Below are 24,558 nucleotides of genomic sequence, written 5' to 3'. Positions count from 1 at the left end.
ATTTTGGTGGTTCCAGGCACACCAGTGTGCCTTGGCCAACTGATTAAGGACCTCATCTCTAACCAGAGTAGTCAAGAGCAGGGAGATGGGTGGGAACTGATGTAGTCAGAGATAGCATCTTAGAGACAGACCTCAAAGGATGGGTAAGATTTAAAATTGTAGATGCATAAATGGTGGCTATTCCAGGTGAGGAGAATAACGCCTGTTTCATTCTACAGCATAAAGAATTTTCACTTCCAATTTTCCAATTATCTTTTCAACTTCACTTCTTCACTTCTTAATATGGGGTACAATCTCCGTAACAATTCAATTTATCCAAAGTAGGTGGCACAAGTTTTCTACAATATTAGATCATGAAATGACAGTGCCCTCCTTTCACCTAACAAGGTACAAGGTACAAACCCACATGCTATTGGATTTATGCCCACAACAGTCCAACTGTGCCCTCCCAAATTTGATTTCTGACTTTCTCTTTTATCCGTCGAATGTTTGTCGGAACACAAAATCCTCTTGACACTTTTCAGGACCAACCCTACCTGACTCCTTCCCAGCATTTGTCACTGTCAGCCTTTCACTCATTTAAGCCCTTCTCTCCCTTACTCTGCCACCAAACTCTTGGTTCTCCTCTCCTTCTGATCATTCCTTCTCAGGCTCTTTTCCTCTGTCCCTTAAGTGCTCCCCAGGGCTCAGATTTTGGCCCTCTTCTCTCTTCTCACTCTACACGCTCACAACGGGAAACTCTGGGGATCCTTATAACTGCGAAATACCTTATTTGAGGTAAGCAAGTCCCTCAACGGGGCTCACTAGCTCTCAGACATTACTCTGCCTTGGTTAAATAAAACTGACTCACAGGAATAAATAATGGGGAAAAGTTTGTTAGGGAAACTTCCAGCTACCGAATCTGCCCAGGAGGCAGGGACCCCAACAGGAAAAATCTTGGAAGGAGTCTCAACTGAAACTTATTTTTTGTTTGTTTTGATTAGGAACACAGGCCTTAAAAAGACAAGCACCTCTGAGCTTATTTCCTAAGACATCCTCTTTATTTATCGGAATCCATTTTTAGACAGGACGTTCCAAGCGGGCTGGACTACACAATCGCGTTCACTGAGCTAACCCCAGCACCAGCCTGGGCCTAGCACCGAGCCGGTTTGGGGCTCGTCTCTTGCGCGGTGGCTCCGCCTGCAGTTCAGCCATGGTGCGGCCCACTGGGGAGGGAGAGCAGGAAACGGAGCCACGGTTGGCTCTGCTGAGAGGTGCTGCATTCAGAATAACTCCTCGAGTAGCAGCGGACACGTGCCACCGGCTTAGGGCGTTTCCTCCCGGCTTCACCCAGGTTCTCACGCAACGCAAACAATCTAGGCACTCGCCTCAGCCACCACACGTCTCGGAGCGGCGACTACTCCGCCCACGCAGCCGCGTGGTGGAGGGCCGGGCCCGCCCCTGACGTCACACAGGGCCCCGCCCCTTAGGGAGAGGCGGGAGCGCGGGAGCTCTGTCACGCAGGCGCGTTTGTCCTGTGTAGGTGGCGCTAGAGGCCGACGGTGGGGTTGTAGTTGAGGATGCTGTTGTCGCCATTTTGTAGGGTATTTGTCGCAGCGACTGGGAGAGAAGACGGAGGTTTGGTGACAGTTATCGGCCAAAGGGCCTTTTGCTTTTGCGGAGGTAAGGTTTCGGATAGGATGTTCTGGGCTGGGCGGTTTCCCAGTCTTTTAGGTCTCGAAGCCAGGTGTCGGAAGAACGACGGGATTCGGGGCCTCGGCGACCGGGGTTTCTTCGGGGCACAGCTCTGCTCGTGGCATTTGAAACCTAAAGTTGCCCAGGTGTCATGGTAGATTTAAAATCCTAGGGCGGAAAGGCCTCGGCTCTGCCGCTGACTCTTCTCAGAGAGGCCAGGCCACTCATATCACGGCTCCTTAGACCCGTGACTCGTCCCGCCGATCAGAGTGAGACCCTGCGAGAGCCTCCTGGGGCAAGTGTTGTCCTAGATCAAGCCTTACGCTGGGTCCCTGGCCTCGGCCTTTTGTAGCATTCTGGGATTTTCCGTGGTCAGACTTCTGCCTCAGAGTGCGCCAAAGGCCCTGGCCAGGTGGCCTGGCGGAGAGGCGGGGGGTGGGGACTGGGCGTCCGAGGAACTGCTAGTTTGCGAGTCCAGGTGGTGGAATTTAGCTCGTGCTTGTGAGAGGTAAATACGGAGAGGCTCATCCTTTGTGCGAACTGGTTTTTTCCTAAAGTGGAGCATAGTATTGTTGCATCAGATCTGCATTTCTGATACTTTTGCATCACACTGTCCTTGATTACTTAAGTAACCGTGAAATGCTTATACTATTCTTAGGAAACAGCGCTCCAAACTGACCACGTCAACCACCTGGTCTTATTTTATAGCTATCTTTGTATGATTGTTTTCCATACATACACCCACAGGCTTCTTGTTAGCCATTACATGCAGTCCTCTTGGAGCCATCTAATCATAACTTTAACCTATATAGATATTTTAATATAGATAACGTAAAATTGTCGGGTAGTATAGGGTGTTAAAGGGCAGTAGAGCATCAGGTTTCTAAGATGGATATAAACATCTGATGTTTATTGTATCTGATGTTTTTATTGAAGGATGTCCGGTGATTCTAACATGTAGGATTCTTTGTTAATTAGAAATAGTGTGATAATTCTAGATAGTTTTTCTTTTTTTTTTGTATGCGAAGGAACCTAATCTGTAACCTGGATCTGGGATTCTTCTCTTGGCCTCCTGAGAAAATATTTCTGAACAGTAGTGGGGCGGGGTGGGGATGGCTTCCTAACAGCTGAATTAAATTTAAAGTAATGAACTTGGCTAGAGAAATAAAAACCTTTGGCTCTCCCAAGATACTTATTTTAATATTTGCATATTGATAACTGTGGTTATTTAAGAATTCTACCTTGGTGAGCTAGTTATGGCCTACTGACAGTAGAAGGAAAAAAACAAAACTGAAGCAGACACACATGTTTTGCAAAAACTGCATTATAATAGTCATAGTAATAAACCTCAGTCATCAGATGTTGTAATTTTGCTTGCTATGATTTAAGAATGCTTAACTAAACAATTTTAAAGAGTTCCTATGTGGTTAAAATACAATTTGGGTAATTGAAGGGTCAGAAGAATTCCACTAGAAATATAATTTTTTTTTGATGGCTTTCCTGATGGTCTTTTGGCTCAGGTTAATTTGTAGTGTCATTTATTTCAGTTTCCCATATTCAAATGACTATGTAAATCAGAATGCTCACTTATCAATTTCCAGTGAGAACCCTGACTAGAGTTTTAGGATTTTTGTTGGACCTAAGAATCAACAAGAGAAGTGAGTTAAAAGATCTGAATATTTGGTGGCTTCGGGCTCTGATGGCATGATACCTACATTTTCTTAGGGAATACCTCCCAGGAGATGCCTCATTTTTAAGTCTTTTTAAATTCATTTGAAATCTTTTAAATTTTTTACTTGAATTTGTTTGCTTGTTACTGAGTCATTTGGGCTAACTGAAGGAGGTTAACTAAGTTGGTTTTGCTCCATTTTACCTGTTTTCAGCTCCTTGCTGAGTTGTGAACCTCACCCTCTTCAACAGTTTGGACATCACTGTTAAAAACTTAACTGCTTTGTGAAAGAATTAAGATGGGAAGAGGCAGATAGGGATGACATTGTTAGAACACAGATCCTGATCCTGAATGGAACCTGTGAGGATGTAGATGGAGTCAGGGAATTGTCACAATTATCTGATTTCAGTGTGACCACATTCATCCTTATAGGTTCATTTCTTTAGTCACCCCAGATCTACAACAAATATGTTTAATTTTAAGAATGGCTGTAGGATGATCTGAAAATAAACAGTCATCTCCTATATTCAGTATCCCTAAGTGTTTCTCTGACTTCAGTTATTTGTATCACAGTATTTTGACAAAGCTGCATGACACTTGTGATATTTGTTTTAAATTAGTTCACATTTAAAGTTAACATCAATAACTTAATAATTTGATTATATCAATAACTTAAGAGATTAGTAATAATTTACCATAGAAAGAAGGTAATGATAAAAATAAAACCAAAAAAGTTTTTAATTTCTAGCTAGATATTGTTGTCTACTGAAGGCTCTAAGCCTGAATCCTGACTCTTTTTTTAAAATGGCAGTTAGCAAGTGTTAGTTGAAGATATGCACCAAGCTGAGAATTTATCCAGAAGAATTGAAAGAAAATGTATTAAGGTCTCACAGTGTTATCGTTTAGTACTAGGTGTGTATGCCACTTAGAATCATCTGACATACCAGTGGGATAGTGCCTCCATGCCTTGGGAACCATTACCTACGAAGATATTAGAACCTGTACGACCCCATGTGCTGGGGTTTTTCTATTTAATTAATATTAATGTGAAATATTTTATTTACTAAATATAACCGTCTATAAATTCCACAACTCACTTTTCATTTCCATTAACAGATGCGGCATTCCAAAAGAACTCATTGCCCTGACTGGGATAGCAGAGAAAGCTGGGGACATGAAAGCTACAGTGGAAGTCACAAGCGGAAGAGGAGATCCCACAGTAGTACACAAGAGAACAGACATTGTAAACCGCATCACCAGTTTAAAGAATCTGATTGGTAAATTACGCTTGAACTAGTACCATTTTAACACTAATAGTTTTAATGACTTGTCATTAGCTTATATACCTTTCATCTGTCAGATTGTTTTATAAATCAGTCAACAAATACTCATTCAGAAAATATTTACTGAGTGCCTATCATATGCTAGACACTGCTGTGACTAGAACAGAGTTCCTACCCTCATATATCTGTGTCCATTTGGGAGCTGTAGGAGACAGTTGATTGAGTCCCAGCTGCCAGTAATATAGTTGGGGGAAATGAGACACACAAAAGTTAAGTAAGTGATTAAAGGACCAGTGAGTGCCTTTAACTTGTATTGTAGTAGGGAGAGCTGTACCTTGGGGCACTTACTTAGGGTTCCACAAATGAGAGATAATGAAGGGCGGGGAAGAGTTCATCCAGATGAGAAAAATAGCATGTGGTGTGTGAGAATGTTAAAGTGTGTTGGGGATTAGTTGCTTATACTGTATTCTACAGGTTATATTTGTAGATAAGGCCAGTAGATATGTTTGAGATTTTTAGAAGCTTGGCTGTTGTAAGAAGGGCCTCAATAAAAATTTCCAATGGCATGTGTCCTGTTTTATTGTATTCTTACCAGTGTAAAATTTGGAGGTAATACATTTATATAGAATTGAAGGAGTTTTTCAAGTTCCTAAATGATTAAACAAAGCCTAGGTGAATAGAGTTTCTTTCATTCTGTCCTCCATTAATTTCCCTTTCTCATTTGTTTTTGTTGGTTCTATGTTTCCTCCTTGTTTTGTGCAGATGTTCCACTGGGACTGTTTGCCAGATTGCTTTCTAAATTAGCCAACTGGGGTTACTTTAAAAAACAGTATGTAATTTTTTTCCTTCTCCATGCTAAAACAGACTTGTTCTCTAGAACAGTGAGCTTGTTGGTAATCAGTGCAGACTAATCATTCTTCACACACTATCATATGGAGGGAAGAGGGAGAATCTATGCCAGGATTTCAATGACCTGAGCTAATTGATGTATTATAGAAGAATATCTGTACCCTATATTAAGATAAGTACAAAATACTCTGTAAGGCTTAACATCATAGTACTAACCATTCATGGATTTATTATGCATTGTATGTGTAGAAAGGAAGTGATATGAATGATGAACAGTTATTCATGTTCATAATTAACCACATAAACATGATACTGAGTCAGTCCAATAACCACTAGGCCAATAGTTTCTTCTTTGATATTGGCACCAGAGATGTCTGGTGGTAATTCCTCTCCGTAATCTGGAGTAGTCTAATAGTCTTTTTCAAGATTCAAAACTTTACAAGAGTGTTTTTTGTAAAATTATTGGAAAAAAATGAAAAATACAGAAACGTATAAAGAAGGTACTCTTGGTAGGATGCTAGTCCCCCATTATTTGGATGTAAAATTATTTCTGATCATTTCTTCTGAAAAATATCTTTGTATACAAATCTTTGCCTCTGAATATTTCCTGAAAATAGGTTCTAAGAAGGGACAGTTTCAAGTTAAAGGGTGTGAACTCTTATAAGGCTCTTGCTACGTATTCACATATTTTTCTAGAAAGTTTGTACCAAGTTACACTCCCTACGACATGCTCCTTCATTCTGTCACCAGTCTTGCCTATTTTGAAATGCCAAGAATAGTGTTTTGTTTTCATTTGAATTTTTAAATTGCTGCTGAATTTGTCCTCTGTCATGTGCTTATTGAACACTTGAACATTTTTTTAAATTGAAGTATAGTTGATTTTGAACATTATTTTTGTATTCTTAGGCTATTTTTTCTATTAAAGTGTATTTATGATTTATAAGCGTTTTTATTGTGTATCAATTATCTTACCTTTTTTCATATATATTTCAGATTGTCTTTTCTTTCTGATTTGTAAGTAGCCTGTGAATTGCTCCCTTCCTACAGGCTTAATCAATTAATTCTACACAGGAAGACTGATGTGACTGTGAACACTGAACACATTTTATATCCTTAAATGTCTTGTTGTAACATAGAGTATCAAGCCTTAAACCAGTGATTCCCAAACTTTAGTGTGAATAGAATCACTTTGGAGGTATGTTTAAAATGCATATTATCAGATTATTCAGTGAGTCTGACCTGTGGTCCAGGGATCTTCATTTTTAAAAATTCAATATTTCGATATTGTTAATAAAGAGACCACCCTTTGAGAAACACTGTTTTAAGCCCTTTAGCCTGGCATGCAAGATTTTTGGATGATCTGTTCCCAGATTATTTATTTGCATATGTTCCCCTATGTGAAAATTGCTCTTGCTGAAATTGTCTACTTACTATTTCCTAAGTAACATGTAGACAAACTCATCTCTAAGCCATTCTGGCTAAAAGTACTCTATAAATGTAAGATGGTAGTATGCCATTTTTCTCTCTTGGCATTTCTTCTACTTCCCACTTTGTCCAAATCCTGATTTCCCTTTAAGATACAACTCTTCCCTTCTTTTTCATGAAATCTTCCCTGACCATTTTAAGCATTTTGAGTTTTTTCTCCTCTCTGACCCTAAGCACTCATATCCAGGCTTTCGGCATTTCCTGCATTGTTGAGTTTTGTTTTATTTTTGTGTGAGTAATCTCAAATTGAACAATTATTTGTTGGCAGGGATTTTGCCTCATATGTATTTTTTATCTTCCACAGGACCTGTGTGGAAATAAAAACGAATGCCCATAGCCTCATTAGTCTTGGCTGTTTTGAAGAACTACAGTGAAATATTCACTGGACATTCAGTGAATATTTTTAGAAATTAAATCAATCTGTTCATCCTGTTCACTCTGTCCATATAGCCTTTATAATTCTGTAGACTTTGTTTATATAATCTCTAAGTCTTGGTTGTTGTAGGTTGAAGAGGTCCTCATCTTTTTAGTTTATCCTCATGGTATTACTTCACCCCATGTTTGTTATTCTATAGATTATTTATGGATTATCAGCAGCTCTAATTTCATGCACTAGTCCAGCTAAGGATTATTAGTGTTAGAGTTTTCTGATAAATTTTAGACTTTTATGGGAAGGATGCCTTACAGAATTAAGCAGATGCCCTTTAGAGTATGGTAATTTCTAGTTTGACGTATTGTAGGTCTCTCCCTTAACGGTTCCAAGCAACTGATCAGATCCCTGACTTAGACCCAGATTTAGACCCTAATATCCTGAGTTGTTTCTCCAATGGCTAGAACTTAAGGCTGACACTGGGGAAAGGGGGTTTCTGCATCTCCCCAGCCTGGATTTGATCCCAGCCCTGTTGAGTAGCAGTTTTAGAGATGCTTCTCCTTTATTTCTGCGTAAACCAGCCTCCTGAGAAAAAGAATGACAACATAATCTGGGAAAAAGGAAGAGGTCAGTGAGGGCAGTCTAGTCAACATCTGTCACTCCATTGCTTGTCAGGATTATTTTAGCTGATGTGTCTGACTGGGCAGGTGTCCCCTCTCTCCCTCAGTGCTCCATGTGCATCCCTCTTGAAGCTTCGCACTCTGTTGAAGAGGACACTCATCCCAGGTAGAGAGGGGGACGGGAAACTGGGTCAGTTGAATCTGTCTTTTTCTTTCCATCAGATCAAGGCTGCTTAACTGGAATCCATTGACTTCCTGAGGTCCATGACCTCTGAAATTCCTTGCCAAGTTTTGTTTACGCATTTGTGCGTTTCTTAGGGGAGAGGGTCCATATCTCTCAATGAGATTTTCAAAGGGATCTGTAGATTCAGAAGTTAAGCACTGTGGCACCAGATGATGCTGTTTTCCCTGAATTCTTGTTTATTTCACAAGCAGGAATGACAGGAAATTCAAAATGCAAAGGGAAGTAGGGGGTTGGGAAATCCTAAGCAAGCAATTACAAGAACCTTTTCTCATTTGAGGGGGATATATTTTAGATATTTTTGGCACATGAAGCAGCCTTCAAAAGCTGTGTTGTCTATTTCTCAAAGAGATACAGGAAGCTCGAAATAAAAAGAGAGGAGATGGAATAGGTGGTGTGTATAATAATACTGGCACATACAATAGGATTTAGAATGTGCTCTACAACCATGGCAAATCGTTTTCCTTCTAGGGATCTCAGTTTAGTCATCTGTAAAATGAAAGGCCTGAAATATATTTAAGATTCCTTTTAGCTCTAATACACCTTTCATGAAAGAGCTCTGTGTGCCAGAGATACCTAACTTACATGAAGAAGGAAAGGAATCCTGTTTTGCCTGCCTCATATTGTGTGTGGCTCTGAAAAAAGGAAGAGAGGTTAGTTACAGGTGCATATATCATAAGACTGATGAATTTCAGAAGAGCAGTTTTGTGAAGTTTTGGTCTTAACTTTCACCAGAAGGTAAAGGGACACTTAATCAAGTAAACACTGAATATGTTGAATGATTTGACCCAAGCTTTGTTCCTTGATAGCAGTATATATTAATAGAGATATATGTACCCATTTGCTTGTTGGTTAAAGTAAAATTATTTCTTAAGTTTTGTGAGTTAAATATAAATTCTAATTCATCAATTTGTATTTTTTTCTTTTATTGAGTTAGGTATTTAAACCAGGAATTCTTGAGAGAATGTTTTTATTTTAACCACGTTATTCTAGAATGAGAGTAATTTTAAATCCTTTGATGTGTTTGCAGTCATTATTTAGAAGCCAGGTCCTTGAATGAGAGAGATTATCGGGACCGGAGATACATTGATGAATACAGAAATGACTACTGCGAAAGATATGTTCCTAGACGTTATCACAGAGACGTTGAAAGCGGTTATCGAATCCACTGCAGTAACTCTTCAGTCCGAAGCAGGAGAAGCAGTCCTAAAAGGAAGCGTAATAGACACTGTTCAAGTAATCAGTCACGTTCGGTATGATTGATTTTGTTTTTATTTTGGGTGGATACTTATTTGTGTGTAAAAGCTCTTACTGAGCCAATAAGTTTGAAAAAGTTTATATATATAATACTATATGAATATAATTGTGTTTATATTACTTGAATCCTTAAAGGAAACTTCCAAATTCTTACAACTAATCTGTATTTATTAGTTAGCCCTCATTTGCCCACATTTACTCATTTTCTGCAGACCAGATCATGAGTTTCTTGATTTTAATATTAAAAATATTTTTATGTTTTATAACATAGTCATACGAAAAGATGAAGCACCCATCTTTTCTTTCATCTTAAACGTTTTTTACTTTAAAAGAAACCCCTTTCCCAGTACTTGCAGACAAATGTAGAAAGTTGCACTGGCGGATACTTACCCTGTGTATAGCACAGTCTGCAGTTAGTTCCACTGGAGTTCTGAAAGTGGGTGCTGAAGGGGAAATTATTGTCCAGAAAGCCTGCCCTTTTTCTTTTTTTACACTCATGAATCTTCACTTGTTTGGTCAGTAAACTATGAATTATTATTTTCCTCCCCAAGTTTTCTTCAGTAGAACTATTATTGATTAGATCGAACATTGACATTAACTAGCCTTTATTTTCCCCTTTTATTTTAATCAAGTATGTTTAAAAATATTGCTAAGTATCAATTTGAACTAATCTTGACATTTTAAAACATTTTCTTTACAAACTAGACATCTCAACTCACAGCATAGGCTATTTTATAACAAGAGATTAATAGATCATGACATTGCATTCTTTAAATTTCAGACTTCAATTAAATCAGTATTTTAAAGAGACAATTGTGTTGTTTTTTTCTATTGCCACTTTAAGTATCTTATCTGAAAATCTGTTCCTTGCCATGTTTTTCTTCTGTAACATAAACTGTGCCCTGTGAATTTCTGGGGACTGAATTTGAAATTGCTCCTGCCAACTGTTCGTGGCCTGGTGCTTATCTGAATGCCTGAATATCTCCCCGCTGAATGAATTGCGTATTCTGCCCTGAATTCACTCTGATATATTGATTGGCTGGACGATCTTGGTGCTGCCCACTTGCCGTTCCAGAAGAGCCACCGAAGGAAAAGATCCAGGAGTATAGAGGATGATGAGGAGGGTCACCTGATCTGTCAAAGTGGAGACGTTCTAAGAGCAAGATGTATAGAATATTTTTCAACACTTTTTAAACTTTGCAGACAGAATAATCTTTTTAAGAATAGTTTGTCAGCGGGGGGCTAAAGAACTCTTCATTGCTTTTTTGTTTTGTTTTTCGTGGGTTTGTTTGTTGTTCTTTTGTATTTCTTCTTTTCTATAGAGTTTAAGTATTTTTACTCTAAAGTTCCAAAATAATCAGTGGAATTTGAGATTAGAGCAAGAAAGATAGCTCTATCTAAATTGTTTTTGTAGCAGCTGAAAATAAAATAATTTGAGTGCTGGAACCTTAATTATGCTTTAATAGAGATCATTTGAAAATATTCCACACTTAAGCATTCATTATTTGAGTAACTGATAATTTGTACTCATGTACTTACACTTCTTTCTCCCCCCTCACTTTAGATGAAATCGTGGACACTTTGGGAGAAGGGGCCTTTGGCAAAGTTGTAGAGTGCGTTGATCATGGCATGTAAGTTTGTTGTTTTTCTTTTTTGAACATTCTGATATTTTTGGTGGGGAAGGATCCATAATTTAGATGAAATGGAATTTAAGTGGTAGCTATGTGTTTTCCTGGGAGGTATAAGTATTCAAAAGTTCTTGAACTGTGTATGATTTATTTACCGTAAGTATGGATTTTGATCAAGAATGCTGAAAATTTTTATCAGATGGAGTTCATTGAAATTAATGTGAGTGTTCAAGTGAAGAGTTTCCCAGAACTTAGGTCCTTAGCTTTCTATAAGAGATTTGGAGTGCTTTACCCTACTTTTGAATTGCAGAGACAATAAATTAGCATGTCTAATCTTCTTGGTTCAAAAACTTTTATTTCCAAAGGATAATATTTGCACGTTAGGGTTAGCTTCTTAAACTATAAAGAAATTACATTACTTGCAGCCTACAGAATAAAGTTCAGATTCTTTAATGAGTTATACTAAACTTTTTGTTATTTGACCCTCTCTGCTTCATTTTCATGTTTTCCTCTAGGATCTCTCTTCTGTGGTTGCAAGTTTTTTTGTAAGTGAACGTCTTAAAACAGTTTAGTGGAAACTGCACATTTCTAAATTGACATCTAAATTTTTCATCATAAAATAGTTGAGGATGTAATTTCCAGCTTATTGTAAATGCTGATTTTTTAAAAAAAACATATCTCTCTTTCTAAATATGTTTGGGGGAATCTAAATACAACAGCTTGATACCTCCTGTCATCCATGAGCAAACTTTTCTTGAATACTTAGAAATGCTTTATCCTTGAACTTACTTTTACTTCACTTTTCATAAAGAATATTATCCTAAATGTCTTTTATTATCACCCTTTCCTCTCTATGACAAAAATGTGAACGTAAAGTAAAATTTTAAGATATTTTGAAATACTTTGACTTAGGAAAGTTGCTAAAATATTCCAAAGAATTCGCATGTATTCTTCACCCAGATTCCACAAATGTTAACATTTTACAATATTTAATCATTCTCTATATTTACATGTTATATGTATTTTCAAGTTTTGCCAGCTAATCTACAGACCTGATTCACATTTCACTAGTTGTCCCATTAAGGTCTTTTAAAAATTTCTTGAGGTTCCAAGACTTGAGTATTTGAGATATTCCAATGAATAGTATTCAGTTGATCAAGTACAAATCTGTTACAAATTTTGATACTTATTAGACCTAAAACATACAATTTAATTGAAAATATATCTTTTGTTGAGATGGTTGGGGCCTTTAAAAAACGAGTTCATGTGTCCATAGATAAATCTTACTGTTTTAGCATTAAGTTTCCATTTTTCTTTTTTTTTTTTTAATTGACAAGTAATATGAAAGCTTGTAAGTTTAAGGTGTATAACATTGGTTTGAAACATTTATATACTGCAATGTGATTACTATAGTAGCACTAGCTAACACCATTATCCATTTTTCATTTTTATAGCTATTAGCACTGTTCATTTTTATAGCTTATTAGCAGTTAGAAAACTTGGCCGTATGATTAAATAGATGAGACTAGAAGAAGTTTTGTCACAACAGTTTTATAGTAATTCTTTTTAAGTCTTGAGATATATGCTATACATCATAGGGAGATAAATCATTAAAAATTTATTTTGATGATTATATATCAGCCCACAACTTCACTGGGGCCTTGTCAAAAGAAATTAGTTTGGAATAGGTTTGCTGTCCAGCCACTAGAAAAATTTGTTTGCCTCAAAGATTTTTTTTTTTTTTTTTAAAACAGCCTAGGGCACAAACCTTGCCATATTAATTTCGTGTGCATGGGGTTCTCTTTTGTAATGTGGGAAGGCCATAGTGAAAAATGCAGGGTTGACTGCTGGCTTGTATTCAAGAATATCAGGTTTAGAAAAGAGGACAGAAGGAAGCTGAAGATTGGAAATCCCTTTCCTCAAAATCATGGCTTTTTTTTTTTTGGCCGCGCCACGTGGCTTGCGGGATCTCAGTTCCCCGACAAGGGATTGAACCTGGGCCCACGGCAGTGAAAGCTCGTGTCTTAAACCACTGGACCACCAGGGAATTCCCTCTGTACTTTTTAGGAAGTATTACAGATGCCCCGGTCTAAAACACGCTGCCCTACGTTGTTGCTATTTATACCTATTCGCATCCATGAATGTACTAAACGTTTTTTTGGCTTCATGACTTATTGATGGTGTCTCCTTTGCTGGAATTATCTAACAAACTGATAGTTGTCTTTCTTCTCTGAAGAAGTCTAAGCTCCCCTAACCCTGATGGTTAGGCTCTTTCTTCTCTCTACTCCTTATACCAGGCACTTCTAACCTTATGATAAGTTGTTCAAGTGTCTGTCTTTTCCATTAGACTATGAGGTACATGAGACAAGCCCTTCTTATCACTGATTTCCAATGCAACATCTGGCACAGTCGGTCTAGCCTGGTGAATGAGCGAATGCTTTCAGCAGTAGTATGTTCTATTCAAGGTTTATATTTTTATCCTTTTTTTAAAAAAACTACTTATAAAATCTAGGTAAATTTAAACTTTTGGAAACAAACATTAATGTTCATAAGTATTAAGAGAAATCATCACTCCATATAAAGTATATTTTGTCAAAATGTTTTGAAAAAATGTTTATAGATCTGCTATAATATACCGTGAAAGATTATTTTAGGAAAATAGCATAGAATGATTGGTACTTAATAAGATTATGCTTTAGAGCAGGGGTCCCCAGCCCCTGGGCCGTGGACTGGTAGCGGTCTGCGGCCTGTTAGGAACTGGGCCTCACAGCAGGAGGTGAGCAGTGGGCGAGCGAGTGAAACTTCATATGCTGCTCCCCATAGCTTGCATTACCGCCTGAACCATCACACCGTCCCCCCAACCATGGAAAAATTGTCTTCCATGAAACCGGTCCCTGGTGCCCAAAAAGGTTGGGGACAGCTGCTTTAGAGGATACATGTCTTCAACGCCCTTCTGTACATTTACCATTTTCATTTTGTTTTTAAGGGATGGCATACATGTAGCAGTGAAAATCATAAAAAATGTGGGACGATATCGTGAAGCAGCTCGTTCAGAAATCCAAGTATTAGAGCATTTAAATAGTACTGATCCCAATAGCATCTTGTAAGTAATAAACTTGGAACTGTGATCCATTATGTTACATGAAATAATCAGAATTCTATGAACTGAATTATTTTTATTTTGATCTGTTTTAGCCGATGTGTCCAGATGCTAGAATGGTTTGATCATCATGGTCATGTTTGTATTGTGTTTGAACTCCTGGGACTTAGTACCTATGATTTCATTAAAGAAAATAGCTTTCTGCCATTTCAAATTGACCATATCAGGCAAATGGCATATCAGATCTGTCAGTCAATAAATTGTAAGTATACTTGTTAAATTTTTAAATACCAATAAATTAAAGGTTTTATTATACAAGCAACATATCAAAACATTGTCACTAAATATGCATGTTGCAAGTAAAGATGAAACCACTTTTGATCCCTACATCTACTACTAATTCTCCTTTGCCCCGGTACAGATTAAATTTGTAAGTGAAACTAATAAAGTCTTTTTTTTCTTTTGTAGTTTTGCATCATAATAAATTAACCCATACAGATCTGAAGCCTGAAAATATTTTATTTGTGAAGTCTGACTATGTAGTCAAGTATAATTCGAAAATGGTAAGTTACACTTGTTTTAATTTTGGTAGTTGTGTTTAAAATTAATTTAGCTTGGTGATCCTTGGATGAGGAATTTTACCTTTGAGGCTTATTATATCCTGATGTTTAACCCAAAAAGGGTAATCCTTTGCCTTCCTTATGGGGTTATTTTGAAAATCAAAAAGATAATTCATGTGCAAGCCTTTTGGATAGTGCTATAAAATATTTCATATCTTTATTGATCTTTGTGTTTACTTAACTGTATCTCTAGAAACGCGATGAACGCACACTGAAAAACACAGATATCAAAGTTGTTGACTTTGGAAGTGCAACATACGATGATGAACATCATAGTACTTTGGTATCTACACGGCATTATAGAGCTCCAGAGGTCATTTTGGGTCAGTAGATAACAGACTTCCTGATATTCTAATTGAAAAAGAGGTTTTTTGTTCTCTACAGCTTTTATTGGGGGGCAGGTAGTCGGGGGATAGCTGTGATTTTCTTAGCAGTGTACAGAAAATGTTTTCTGTTTTCATAAAAGCTGTCTGGACATTGCTATAAATATTTTTCCTGAGTGGGAAAAATGTGATATCATCTGTAAAGATATTCCAGGTGGTGGTTATTTTTGAACAAGTCAGTCTTACAAGATCGTAAGAGAACAAGCTGTATTGGCTAAGTACCTGACAGCAGTGTGATTTTGAAGCTATGTGGGCACCTCTTTTCGTCTCATCACAAAAGCATAGTGCTGGTGAAAATGCTAAAGATTTGGTTGGCAGACGTCTAGATGTAGGGTGGATGGAGGTTAAGAGGAGAAGAAAGGGGGGCTAGTCTAAGAGGAGAGCTTCTTTAATCATCTTTGGCATGAGAAAGCATGGAAAGGAAAATTAGTTAAGGTGCAGGGTTTTTAAATATTAATAAAAGGGAACTCAGTGAGGGAGAGCGCATCTTATGCCTCAAAATTTAAAAGTTTGAGACCAAGTCATGTTGATAGAGCAAGGAAGTCAGAGATGGCTTTGGGGGCTTGGAGACAGTGGGAAAAATTCAGATCAGGTGATATTGGGAGATAGTTAAATGGTATAAGCATATTCGCCAAAAGTAAGTTTCAACCGAGGTTGGATAGTAAAACATCTTTGTGGAATCAATCTTTTCCACTTTTTACCTTTTGTCTAAGAGGACTTGGTAGTTCAGAATATGAGTGTGAAAGCAAACTAATGATGTTTACCTAGAGTAGAGAATTAGTAAAAAGGACAGGAAATTAAGAATATTATGTAGTGCTGGCTAGTAGAACTTTCCGTGATGATAGAAATGTTCTGTATCTGCACTATCCAATATGGTAGCCATTAGTAGCCACACGTAGACTACTGTGTACTTTCAGTATAGCCAGTGTGACTGAGGAACTGAATTTTAAATTAATTTAAATTTTAGATTTAAATAGCCACATGTGGCTAGTGGCTACCACATAGGATAGCACAGGTTTGGAGCTCATCTTTGAGATTGATGTTACTAGGATTTCTGCTTAGTATGGTCTGAAAGAAGCTGTTATGTTGCAGTAGTTTAGAAAGTGTATTCATGGTTGAGGACTGAAGGCTGCAATGAAGGTAAAAGAAAAGAGTGTGGGAAGAGATTGTGGACAGAGAGGTATTTTCAGAGCTTAAAAAGAGATAACTTGCTGTGTTTTATCCATTTTAAGAAGATTTTTCTCCACATTTTAACATGTGAGGGAACACAACACAAAACAATTGGCATTTTTTTCTTTGTTATTGGTTCGTAAAACAGTGGTGTATCTTACAGTTAGTTAATGGCCTCCTCCTAGATTGCGTAAGATACAGTGATTCTTAGTAATACTACAGTCCCATGTGTGGCCAGGCTGGGGATAGTTGATATAAATCTGAAATTGGGGTTATTGGTCTTTAGGAAAAGAAATGAACAGATGGGAAGATTAGAAGGGTTCTTTGTGTGTTTGTGAAGTGTTACTCCTGAGGATTAAGACAGAATTAGGTTGAAGAGGAAGATGTTGTCAGGTGCTACCATTGAGGAGGGCAGTTGGTGTCATGTCTTGGGTGTTGGTAGTAAAGAGAAGTTGGTAAAAGTGAATGATGTGAAATTCCAAAGAGTATGAGAGCTGACCCATAAGAGAATGAGGTGATTTACAGTCACCTGGGAGAAGCTGGACTGGGAGACAGGAGTGGCTGGAAAAGAAAACTTTCATCTTAGATCCAAGCTCTATCATTTGCAGATTTTGTATGTGTTACTGTAAGTAGAAACCATGCTCCATTATCCTTTTGTTCAAGTGATAAGTACTATGAGGGTTAACAAAAATGGCTAAATCATAGTCAAGTTCCTTGAATATATTGTTTCTTCCTTTGTCTTTAAATTCAGTAATGCTACTGAAAGTAATTGAAATGTCTTTTAAAGTAGGTTTTATTTGTACATTATTGTTTCATTAAAAACTTAATCTTTAAAAGGTTAAAACATCTGTATGGTTTACTCTTTTCCTTTCTAATTAGATATAGACTTAAGGCTAGGTGTTTTTTTCTTTTCTGAATAATGTTACTATTGAGATTCTGAAGGAGAAAGTATATATGATCATGTATAGACAGCCTGAAAGTACATAAATAGATACCTCTCTATGTGAACTTTAAATAGCTATATAATTCTGCTTATGGGTGACACTGCTTATAATATCCATTATAATTCTTACATAATTTATGTGACACTACTATTTCTTTTAATGGAAGAAATAAACTCAGATATCAAGCTGATGGTAATTGATAAGGGGTTAGTAATTACATTCTGAGGATAATTATTGATCTATATTTGCACTAATAAAATGTAAAATTTCATAGAACAACCGTTAACTGGGTATAACAGTGCTCCTCATTGCACAAGCAATTCAGAGACTATGGAATATTTGCTAAGCCCTCTTATTTTACATAAAATGCCTCCTCCCCCAGGTTAAAATACTGTAATTTGATACAAGGATATGGAGGACTCTGAAAGCATACTGAATAATGTTTGATATAAAACTAAAAATGTAAACCCTGAATTTACTGTCATATTCTCCTAAATGGGCTATATAAAGAGAGCACCCACATAGGAAAAGATATTGTGTATTGGCAGTTAAAAATTGGTGCATAATAAAATGTTTGGTTTTGTTTTTAAATAGCTTTAGGTTGGTCTCAGCCTTGTGATGTTTGGAGCATAGGTTGCATTCTTATTGAATATTACCTTGGTTTCACAGTCTTTCAGGTATGTATTTAGTAAATGTTATTTACTGATTCATTATGAGCTTTACTGTTAAAGGCATGTTAAAGTTTTGGTTTCCATATTGGAAAGTTGCCATAGTGTCATTATTCTTAAGATTAAAACTTACATGTGCAAAATAGTCATCCTTCTCTAAAACCATAGTTGAATGAAATACTCTCAGTGAATGGTCATAATTCATTCTGCATGTGGAGCTTTTAAACACATGGTTCATATTGACTTCATATGATCCATTTTTTTATTGTGGTGCTCCTTCATAAATTTACATTAGTGTTACTACGGTCAGCTTTAATTCAGCTCTGGTTATGTTGCACTTTTATTAAAAGAATTCAGAAACAGTAAGTTGTATTAAGCATCTATGACACCCTAGGCACATTTCTAAGCACTATGTGTATAAAAATGAAAAGACAGCATCTCTGTCCTCAAGGAAGTCATACACAGGATAGACATGGGAAAACGTACAGTACAATGTGATACATGCTATAATGGAACAATGTAGAAGGGAACCCAGAAAAGGTGAACGGTTAAGTTCCCTTAGAGAAGGCATCAATGAGGAGTAGGGAGTTTAATCCATGCTATAAGGAAGAGTAAGAGTTTGTCAGAAAACTAGAGTGTGTGATGGCCATATCAGGAAGAAATGGTATTCATAAATGCAAGAGGCATAAAGGAAGCACCTCTAGTTGAGGAAGGATGAATAGTGCTGTCGGAGTGTCTTGGATAAATAGGAAAATGGTGTCAGTAGGCAAGTACTGATTCATAGTGGACTTGTTTGCCATAGAAAGGTATTTGTTTTATCCTAGGAGTCAGTGGTTTCCAAATGTAGACTGGTCTAAAATGAAAATGATTTTGTAGGGTTGCCATTCTGGCTTTCATTTAGAAATTATCTCTCCTGTTTTTTTTGGTATTAAAATGTTCTTTCTATGAAATGATAACAGTTATTGGCTTACTTGGCAAAACAAAAAGGGGAAAATGTTATTTAGGTCTCTACTTTTTTTCCTCATAATTTTGCTTATGTCAGAAAACTAAAAGTCTTGAAAGCTTCAAGTGGTATAACCATTGAAGAACTTTAAGAGGGTTGTGATTTGATCAAGGTGTGTTGTTGGATGAGGTGAGGGTGGTTAGGGAGTTCCTGGCTAATACTAAGGTTGATTTGAGGTTATGGCAATGCAGGATGAGGAGGGAGGAAGCTGTGATGAATTATAAGTCACTTAGGTGGCTGTTGCAGAATATATGTGTTCACTGCTGTGGGGCACCTCACCAAACTTCTGTCTACTCTGTAGAGATCTGTTAAAAGTACTCTGAGTTTGTAGACAAGTATGATATCTAGAACATAGCTGTCAGTCATTTCTAGGGGGTGGTGTCTGGTTTCGTGGTAGTAAGCTATAGGGTCAAGGAAAAGGTTGAGCACAGTGCATGCTTTCTTCATTTTGACACATATAAAATCCTTCAGATGGTTTTATGATTGTAAATCATTCTGAGATCTTAAGCATCAATTATTAACTTTGGTTTGAGATGTGGTTTATATTTTAATTCTACCCTCCAAAATAGTCTTCAACTAAGGAACTTTTTGAAGATAATGGAGCTTGTATTATTTATTCCTGTCATGAATTAAGAACATTTTGAAAGTGTGCTAGGCACAGTAGTTAATGGATTTAAAAAGCATTGCACATAGACTCTGCTCTTCAGAACAAGGGTTGGCAAACTATATCCTGTCTGATGCCTGCTTTAAAAAACGAAAAAGAATATGTGGTAGACCATCCAAGCCTAAAATATTTACTATCTGGTCCTTTACAGAAAAAGTTTGCCAGCCTCTGCTTAGGAGTGTACCATTTAGTTTAACAATTTATTCTACTTTAGCCAAAGCTCTGTTACTGTGTAATTTAAGAATATGAGTTTTGACTTGGGTTCACAGCTCAGGTTTCCTCATTGATGAGCTATATGAGCTTGAGCTAGTATCTTAACCTCTTTGGAAGTTATGTTCCCACATTCCTAGCTCAAGGTTGTTGTAAGAATTATTGGGACTGTATTTTTATTGTCTAGGATTAGTGTTACAAAGTTGCTATCCATTGGGTAATGGAGGTTAGTTAAACAACTGATAAAATGAGTAGCCAGGTTTTTGGTAATCTTCCCCAGTCATCCCTCAGTTAAGCAGTACAAGTAATACAAATAAGGAAAAACTGTTCTGTTTTACATTAAACGAATTATTCGAACGTTGTAAATCAACTGTACTTCAGTAAAATATACTTAAAAAGTTGTTTGTCAATCAGCTATACAGACCTTACCGATCCATTTCAGAAATCAGACAATCAGTAAAGCTCATTCAGTTTTATTCCATCTTTGAAGTAGAGTGTAATATAAACTGTATAGCTGTCTAATCTAGTCCTTTTATGGAAACACTATTTTCTTTTTTTAACATTTATTTATTTACTTAATTTTTTCTTTTTTTTTTTTTTCTGGTTGCATTGGGTCTTCATTCCAGCACGTGGGCTTCTCTCTAGTTGCGGCACACGGGTTTTCTCTCTCCAGTTGTGGTGTGCAGGTTCCAGAGTGTGTGGGCTCTGTAGTTCGTGGCACGCGGGCTCTCTCGTTGTGGTGGGCAAGCTTAGTTGCCCCACAGCATGTGGGATCTTAGTTCCCCGACCAGGGAGCGAACCCACGTCCCCCGCACTGGAAGGTGGATTCTCTACCACTGGACCACCAGGGAAGTCCCGGAAACACTATTTTCTTGTGTTTTCCTTTTATGTGCATGTAGGGAAATGGAAAGTGCTAAGTTTCTTTTTCCTACTTTTTTAGACTCATGATAGTAAAGAGCACCTGGCAATGATGGAACGTATATTAGGACCCATACCAACACACATGATTCAGAAAACAAGGTATGCTATTTATTTATTTGCGTTTTTTATTTTTATTTTTTAAATTTATTTATTTATTTATTTATTTTTGGCTGTGTTGGGTCTTCGTTTCTGTGCGAGGGCTTTCTCTAGTTGCGGCAAGCGGGGGCCACTCTTCATCGCGGTGCGCGGGCCTCTCACTATTGGGACCTCTCTTGTTGCGGAGCACAGGCTCGAGACGCGCAGGCTCAGTAGTTGTGGCTCACGGGCCTAGTTGCTCCGCGGCATGTGGGATCTTCCCAGACCAGGGCTTGAACCCGTGTCCCCTGCATTAGCAGGCAGATTCTCAACCACTGCGCCACCAGGTATGCTTTTTAAGATTAAAGCCCTTATTGGGTACATGCAGTGGCCTATATTCAAACTATAGAAAACCCATCTTTGTTGTTATTGCTTATTCCAAAGACTGTAGATTTTGAATTTTTTTTCATGAAGTCAAGTTTTTGAAAAGTAATGCAGTATTTACTTTGTGATCCAGTAAATAAAGTGGTGTTTTTATACTCAAGTTAACCTTTGCATAAATGTTTTCTTTCCTAGGTTGATGTAAAAATAATACATAGAGTAGTAAAAAGAGCTTGATTTTGGAGTCATATCTAAGTTTGAATTCCAGACTGTTGCAAACCACATGTATGTCTTTGGACAAGAATACTATAAGTGGTTTCAAAACATAGCTTCACCGCAGAAGTCACCCAGGGAATTGTTAAAGATTTCCAGCCCCATTCCAGATCTAGTGAAATCAGAATTTACAGGAATGGATCTAGGAACCTCTGTTTTTGAAACTGGCATTGTGTCATGTCTGGTATTTGGGAACAACTTAGGTGGGATACTAAAACTTCAGAGGGTACAAGATTAGGAAAAATACCATACAAGGTATCTGATATAATTATTGCTGAGATTTTTAGAAATTGTATGTTTATGTATATATAGAGAGATGTCTATGGTTCCATCTTTTCCCCCAGTCCCCTGGTGGGGGCAGGATAAGCATGTGGGGTTTTGGGGGGTTTTTTTTGTTTTGTTTTTAATTTAAACTAATCCAGACTTCTCTTTCCTATAGGAAACACAAGTATTTTCATCATAATCAGCTAGATTGGGATGAACATAGTTCTGCTGGTAGATATGTTAGGAGACGCTGCAAACCATTAAAGGTAAAACAAAAAAAAACAAAAAAAAAAAACCTGTTTTAACTATTTTTTAATGTCTTTCTTAAACAAAGTCATTTTTCCCCTCAGGAATTTATGCTTTGTCATGATGAAGAACATGAGAAACTGTTTGACCTGGTTCGAAGAATGTTAGAATATGATCCAATGAAAAGAATTACCTTGGATGAAGCATTGCAGCATCCTTTCTTTGACTTATTAAAAAAGAAATGAAATGGAAATCAGTGGTCTTACTATACTTCTCTAGAAGAGATTATTTAAGACTGTGTCAGTCAACTCTAAACATTCTAGTATTTTTATAAACCTTAAATTATTTTGTACAGTTAAGTGTAAATGCTGTATGTTTTGTATCAATTGCATAATTATCTTGTTAAGCAAATATGGTCTTGATAATGAATGAAATATAAAAGCTAAAATTAATTTTCCTTTTTTGAGATTAATTACCATTTTTAAAGACCTTTGGAATATCCTTTGTGTCCAGCGATAAATGTGATTGATCTTGCCTTTTGTACATGGAGGTTGACTCTTGGAAGTGATTTTTGTCTTTTGTTTTTTGGTTTTTTTTTTGAGTAAAAGGAAATCTTGACTACTTCATTCTTAAATGAATATTCTTTATATACCTCAAACTTTTCTTAACTTGAAAAGTTTTTTCTGTAATTGTTGAACAGGTAATAAGTATTATTAACTCTAGGTAGGCAGGTATTAGAAACCAAAACCCATAGGAACTGTTTGCTGTTGGAATTTCATTAAATTGTAAGTATTGTGTTCTGTTTCATTGGGTGATGTCAGTGGTGGTAAGTAGCATTCATGGAAAGACATCCAACTTGTGCATCGTGATAGGTTAATAAAACCGCATCACACTTCGTTTAAGATTAAAGTCTAACTGGAAAGTTAGTTTGGGAAGTCTGTTTTCCAATGGCTATTTATGTAGTTAGTCACAAACGTAGAAATAGGAATTCTGATGACTGAGGTTTTTGTTTTTAGTGCCAAATCTTCAGGAGTCTAGAAATTGTCCAATATCTGTTTCCTTACCATATGAAGTATAAATACTTAAACCTCAGCCTATGAGACTTTAAGGTTATTATTAAACAATTTGTATTTATGTTACTCTTTATTGGAAAAAAAAAGATGATTTGATTGGAGAACACTTGGGAAGAAAACTGCAGAAATTTCCAGACCCTGATTGGTTAACATAATGAACTTTTTGTTTGTCTGTAGGTATTTTTTTCTGTTTACCTGTTTTCACATTAAAAACTACATGGTAAATGTTAATTTAGTAAAAAAAACAAAAACTATTGATCAGTCTGCCGGGTAAAAATACTTTTTGTTGTAGAATTCATGATTGATTATCCAGATAAAGGTTTTTTGTTAAAAGTATTCCCATTTCTGAAGTGCATTACCAAAGATTTGAGTTTTATCTGTATTTTGAACATAAAATGCTTGTAATTTTTTGGTATGACAAATAGTGATACCAAGGTGGGTTTCTCTACATGATCTGCTGGTAGCATTTGCACATATAGTAAAGCTATGTTCCTGAAGTTGACTAGGAATTTAAGAAAGCTGAAATAAATTTTGCCGTAGAATCACTGCATAAATTATGCTTAGGCCTCTGATGCAGTCCACATATAGTTGAACTATGTTATATGTTATAAGGTTTTTTTTAAAGGAGCATTTGATGTAAAGAAAAGGTTTTTCCTTAACACAGCAATCTCGTTATAGAGATTAAGAAGTCAGCCATCCTTTATTTTCCTCTCCATTTCCATACTGCTAGTGCCACTGTACTACCTAAGCCTCCTGACCTTTCCCTACAAGTGCTCCAAGTTCCCAAATTAATGTTTACTTTCTCCCCCATCAGAAACTCATTCCTTTGGAGTAGCTGATCTCAGGATATAGGAGGAAAGAAAATATCCACACTATTTCTTACTAAGAAGTTAATGATTGCTAACCCCTTTCCCTGCTGAAAAGTATTTACATTCTTCACTAAGGGTATTTGCTAGTTCCTAGGCCTAATTCATGGAAGTTTAGGAATTAAAGTGAAACTTCAGTGAATTAGGTAGGATAGAAGAAAAGTTTAGTGGTGAGGATGGTACCTCTGGTATCATATGAGTGTCTACCGCTAACCTTCCTTCCCATCTTCTGTGAACTCTCAGGTTCCTACTCTTAATTGCCTTTTTCCTTGTACTTCTGAACTCAATTTCTGAAAGCGCCAGGTTTTTATTTGACAGTGTTGGGAGCTTCAGCACTAACAGGAAAGGTTTAGAATGGCCGGTGTATAAGTATGGATCGTTTGTAACTGGGTATTTTCCCTCGTGAGTTGATGTCTCATAGTTTACTATTTCTAGAAATTCCATTGCCGTCAAACTTGGTTTTAAAAGTGCAGCTAAATAGGTTATTTCCAGTGCTTTCTGCTACTGCTTATTTTCTCAGGTGTTCTCATCCATGCATTCATCAAAATTTTTGGAGTAGACGAATAAAATTGACTTCTCTTATCCAGTTGACAGTAGCAAAATACCCAGTGAAGTTTTGTA

The 24,558-nt window shown here is 36.9% G+C and overlaps 1 protein-coding gene across 6 annotated transcripts; it reads left to right on the top strand.

Annotated features, from left to right (window-relative positions):
* Positions 1 to 1,529: 1,529 nt before the first annotated feature.
* CLK4 (CDC like kinase 4) lies at positions 1,530 to 23,407 on the top strand. Of its 6 annotated transcripts, XM_059917861.1 has the most exons (14): positions 1,530 to 1,662; positions 4,460 to 4,620; positions 5,389 to 5,455; positions 9,222 to 9,444; positions 10,524 to 10,614; positions 11,013 to 11,079; positions 14,063 to 14,179; positions 14,272 to 14,438; positions 14,645 to 14,739; positions 14,990 to 15,119; positions 17,888 to 17,970; positions 20,779 to 20,858; positions 21,928 to 22,018; positions 22,103 to 23,407. In XM_059917861.1, the coding sequence occupies exons 2-14, from the start codon at positions 4,518 to 4,520 to the stop codon at positions 22,241 to 22,243; spliced, it is 1,455 nt and encodes a 484-aa protein (XP_059773844.1). In that variant the 5' UTR covers positions 1,530 to 1,662; positions 4,460 to 4,517; the 3' UTR covers positions 22,244 to 23,407. The 6 variants fall into 6 exon arrangements, with proteins under 6 accessions (XP_059773844.1, XP_059773845.1, XP_059773846.1 ...); XM_059917862.1 differs by lacking the exon at positions 5,389 to 5,455; XM_059917863.1 differs by lacking the exons at positions 1,530 to 1,662; positions 5,389 to 5,455 and adding an exon at positions 8,058 to 8,116 and having other exon boundaries at positions 4,531 to 4,620.
* Positions 23,408 to 24,558: the final 1,151 nt, after the last annotated feature.

The sequence above is a fragment of the Balaenoptera ricei genome, chromosome 3 (genome assembly GCF_028023285.1).
Source record: "Balaenoptera ricei isolate mBalRic1 chromosome 3, mBalRic1.hap2, whole genome shotgun sequence".
Taxonomy (NCBI): domain Eukaryota; kingdom Metazoa; phylum Chordata; class Mammalia; order Artiodactyla; family Balaenopteridae; genus Balaenoptera; species Balaenoptera ricei.
The sequence above is the reverse complement of the archived record's forward strand: the minus strand, read 5'-3'. Positions and strand labels throughout refer to the sequence as shown.

Excerpts from the sequence above, each read along its gene's own strand:
- CLK4 (XM_059917861.1), top strand. The coding sequence starts at position 4,518 with ATGAAAGCTACAGTGGAAGTCACAAGCGGAAGAGGAGATCCCACAGTA. Across the intron at positions 11,080-14,062 it reads GAGTGCGTTGATCATGGCAT|GGATGGCATACATGTAGCAG; the intron begins GTAAGTTTGTTG and ends TTTGTTTTTAAG. Across the intron at positions 14,740-14,989 it reads TCAAGTATAATTCGAAAATG|AAACGCGATGAACGCACACT; the intron begins GTAAGTTACACT and ends CTGTATCTCTAG.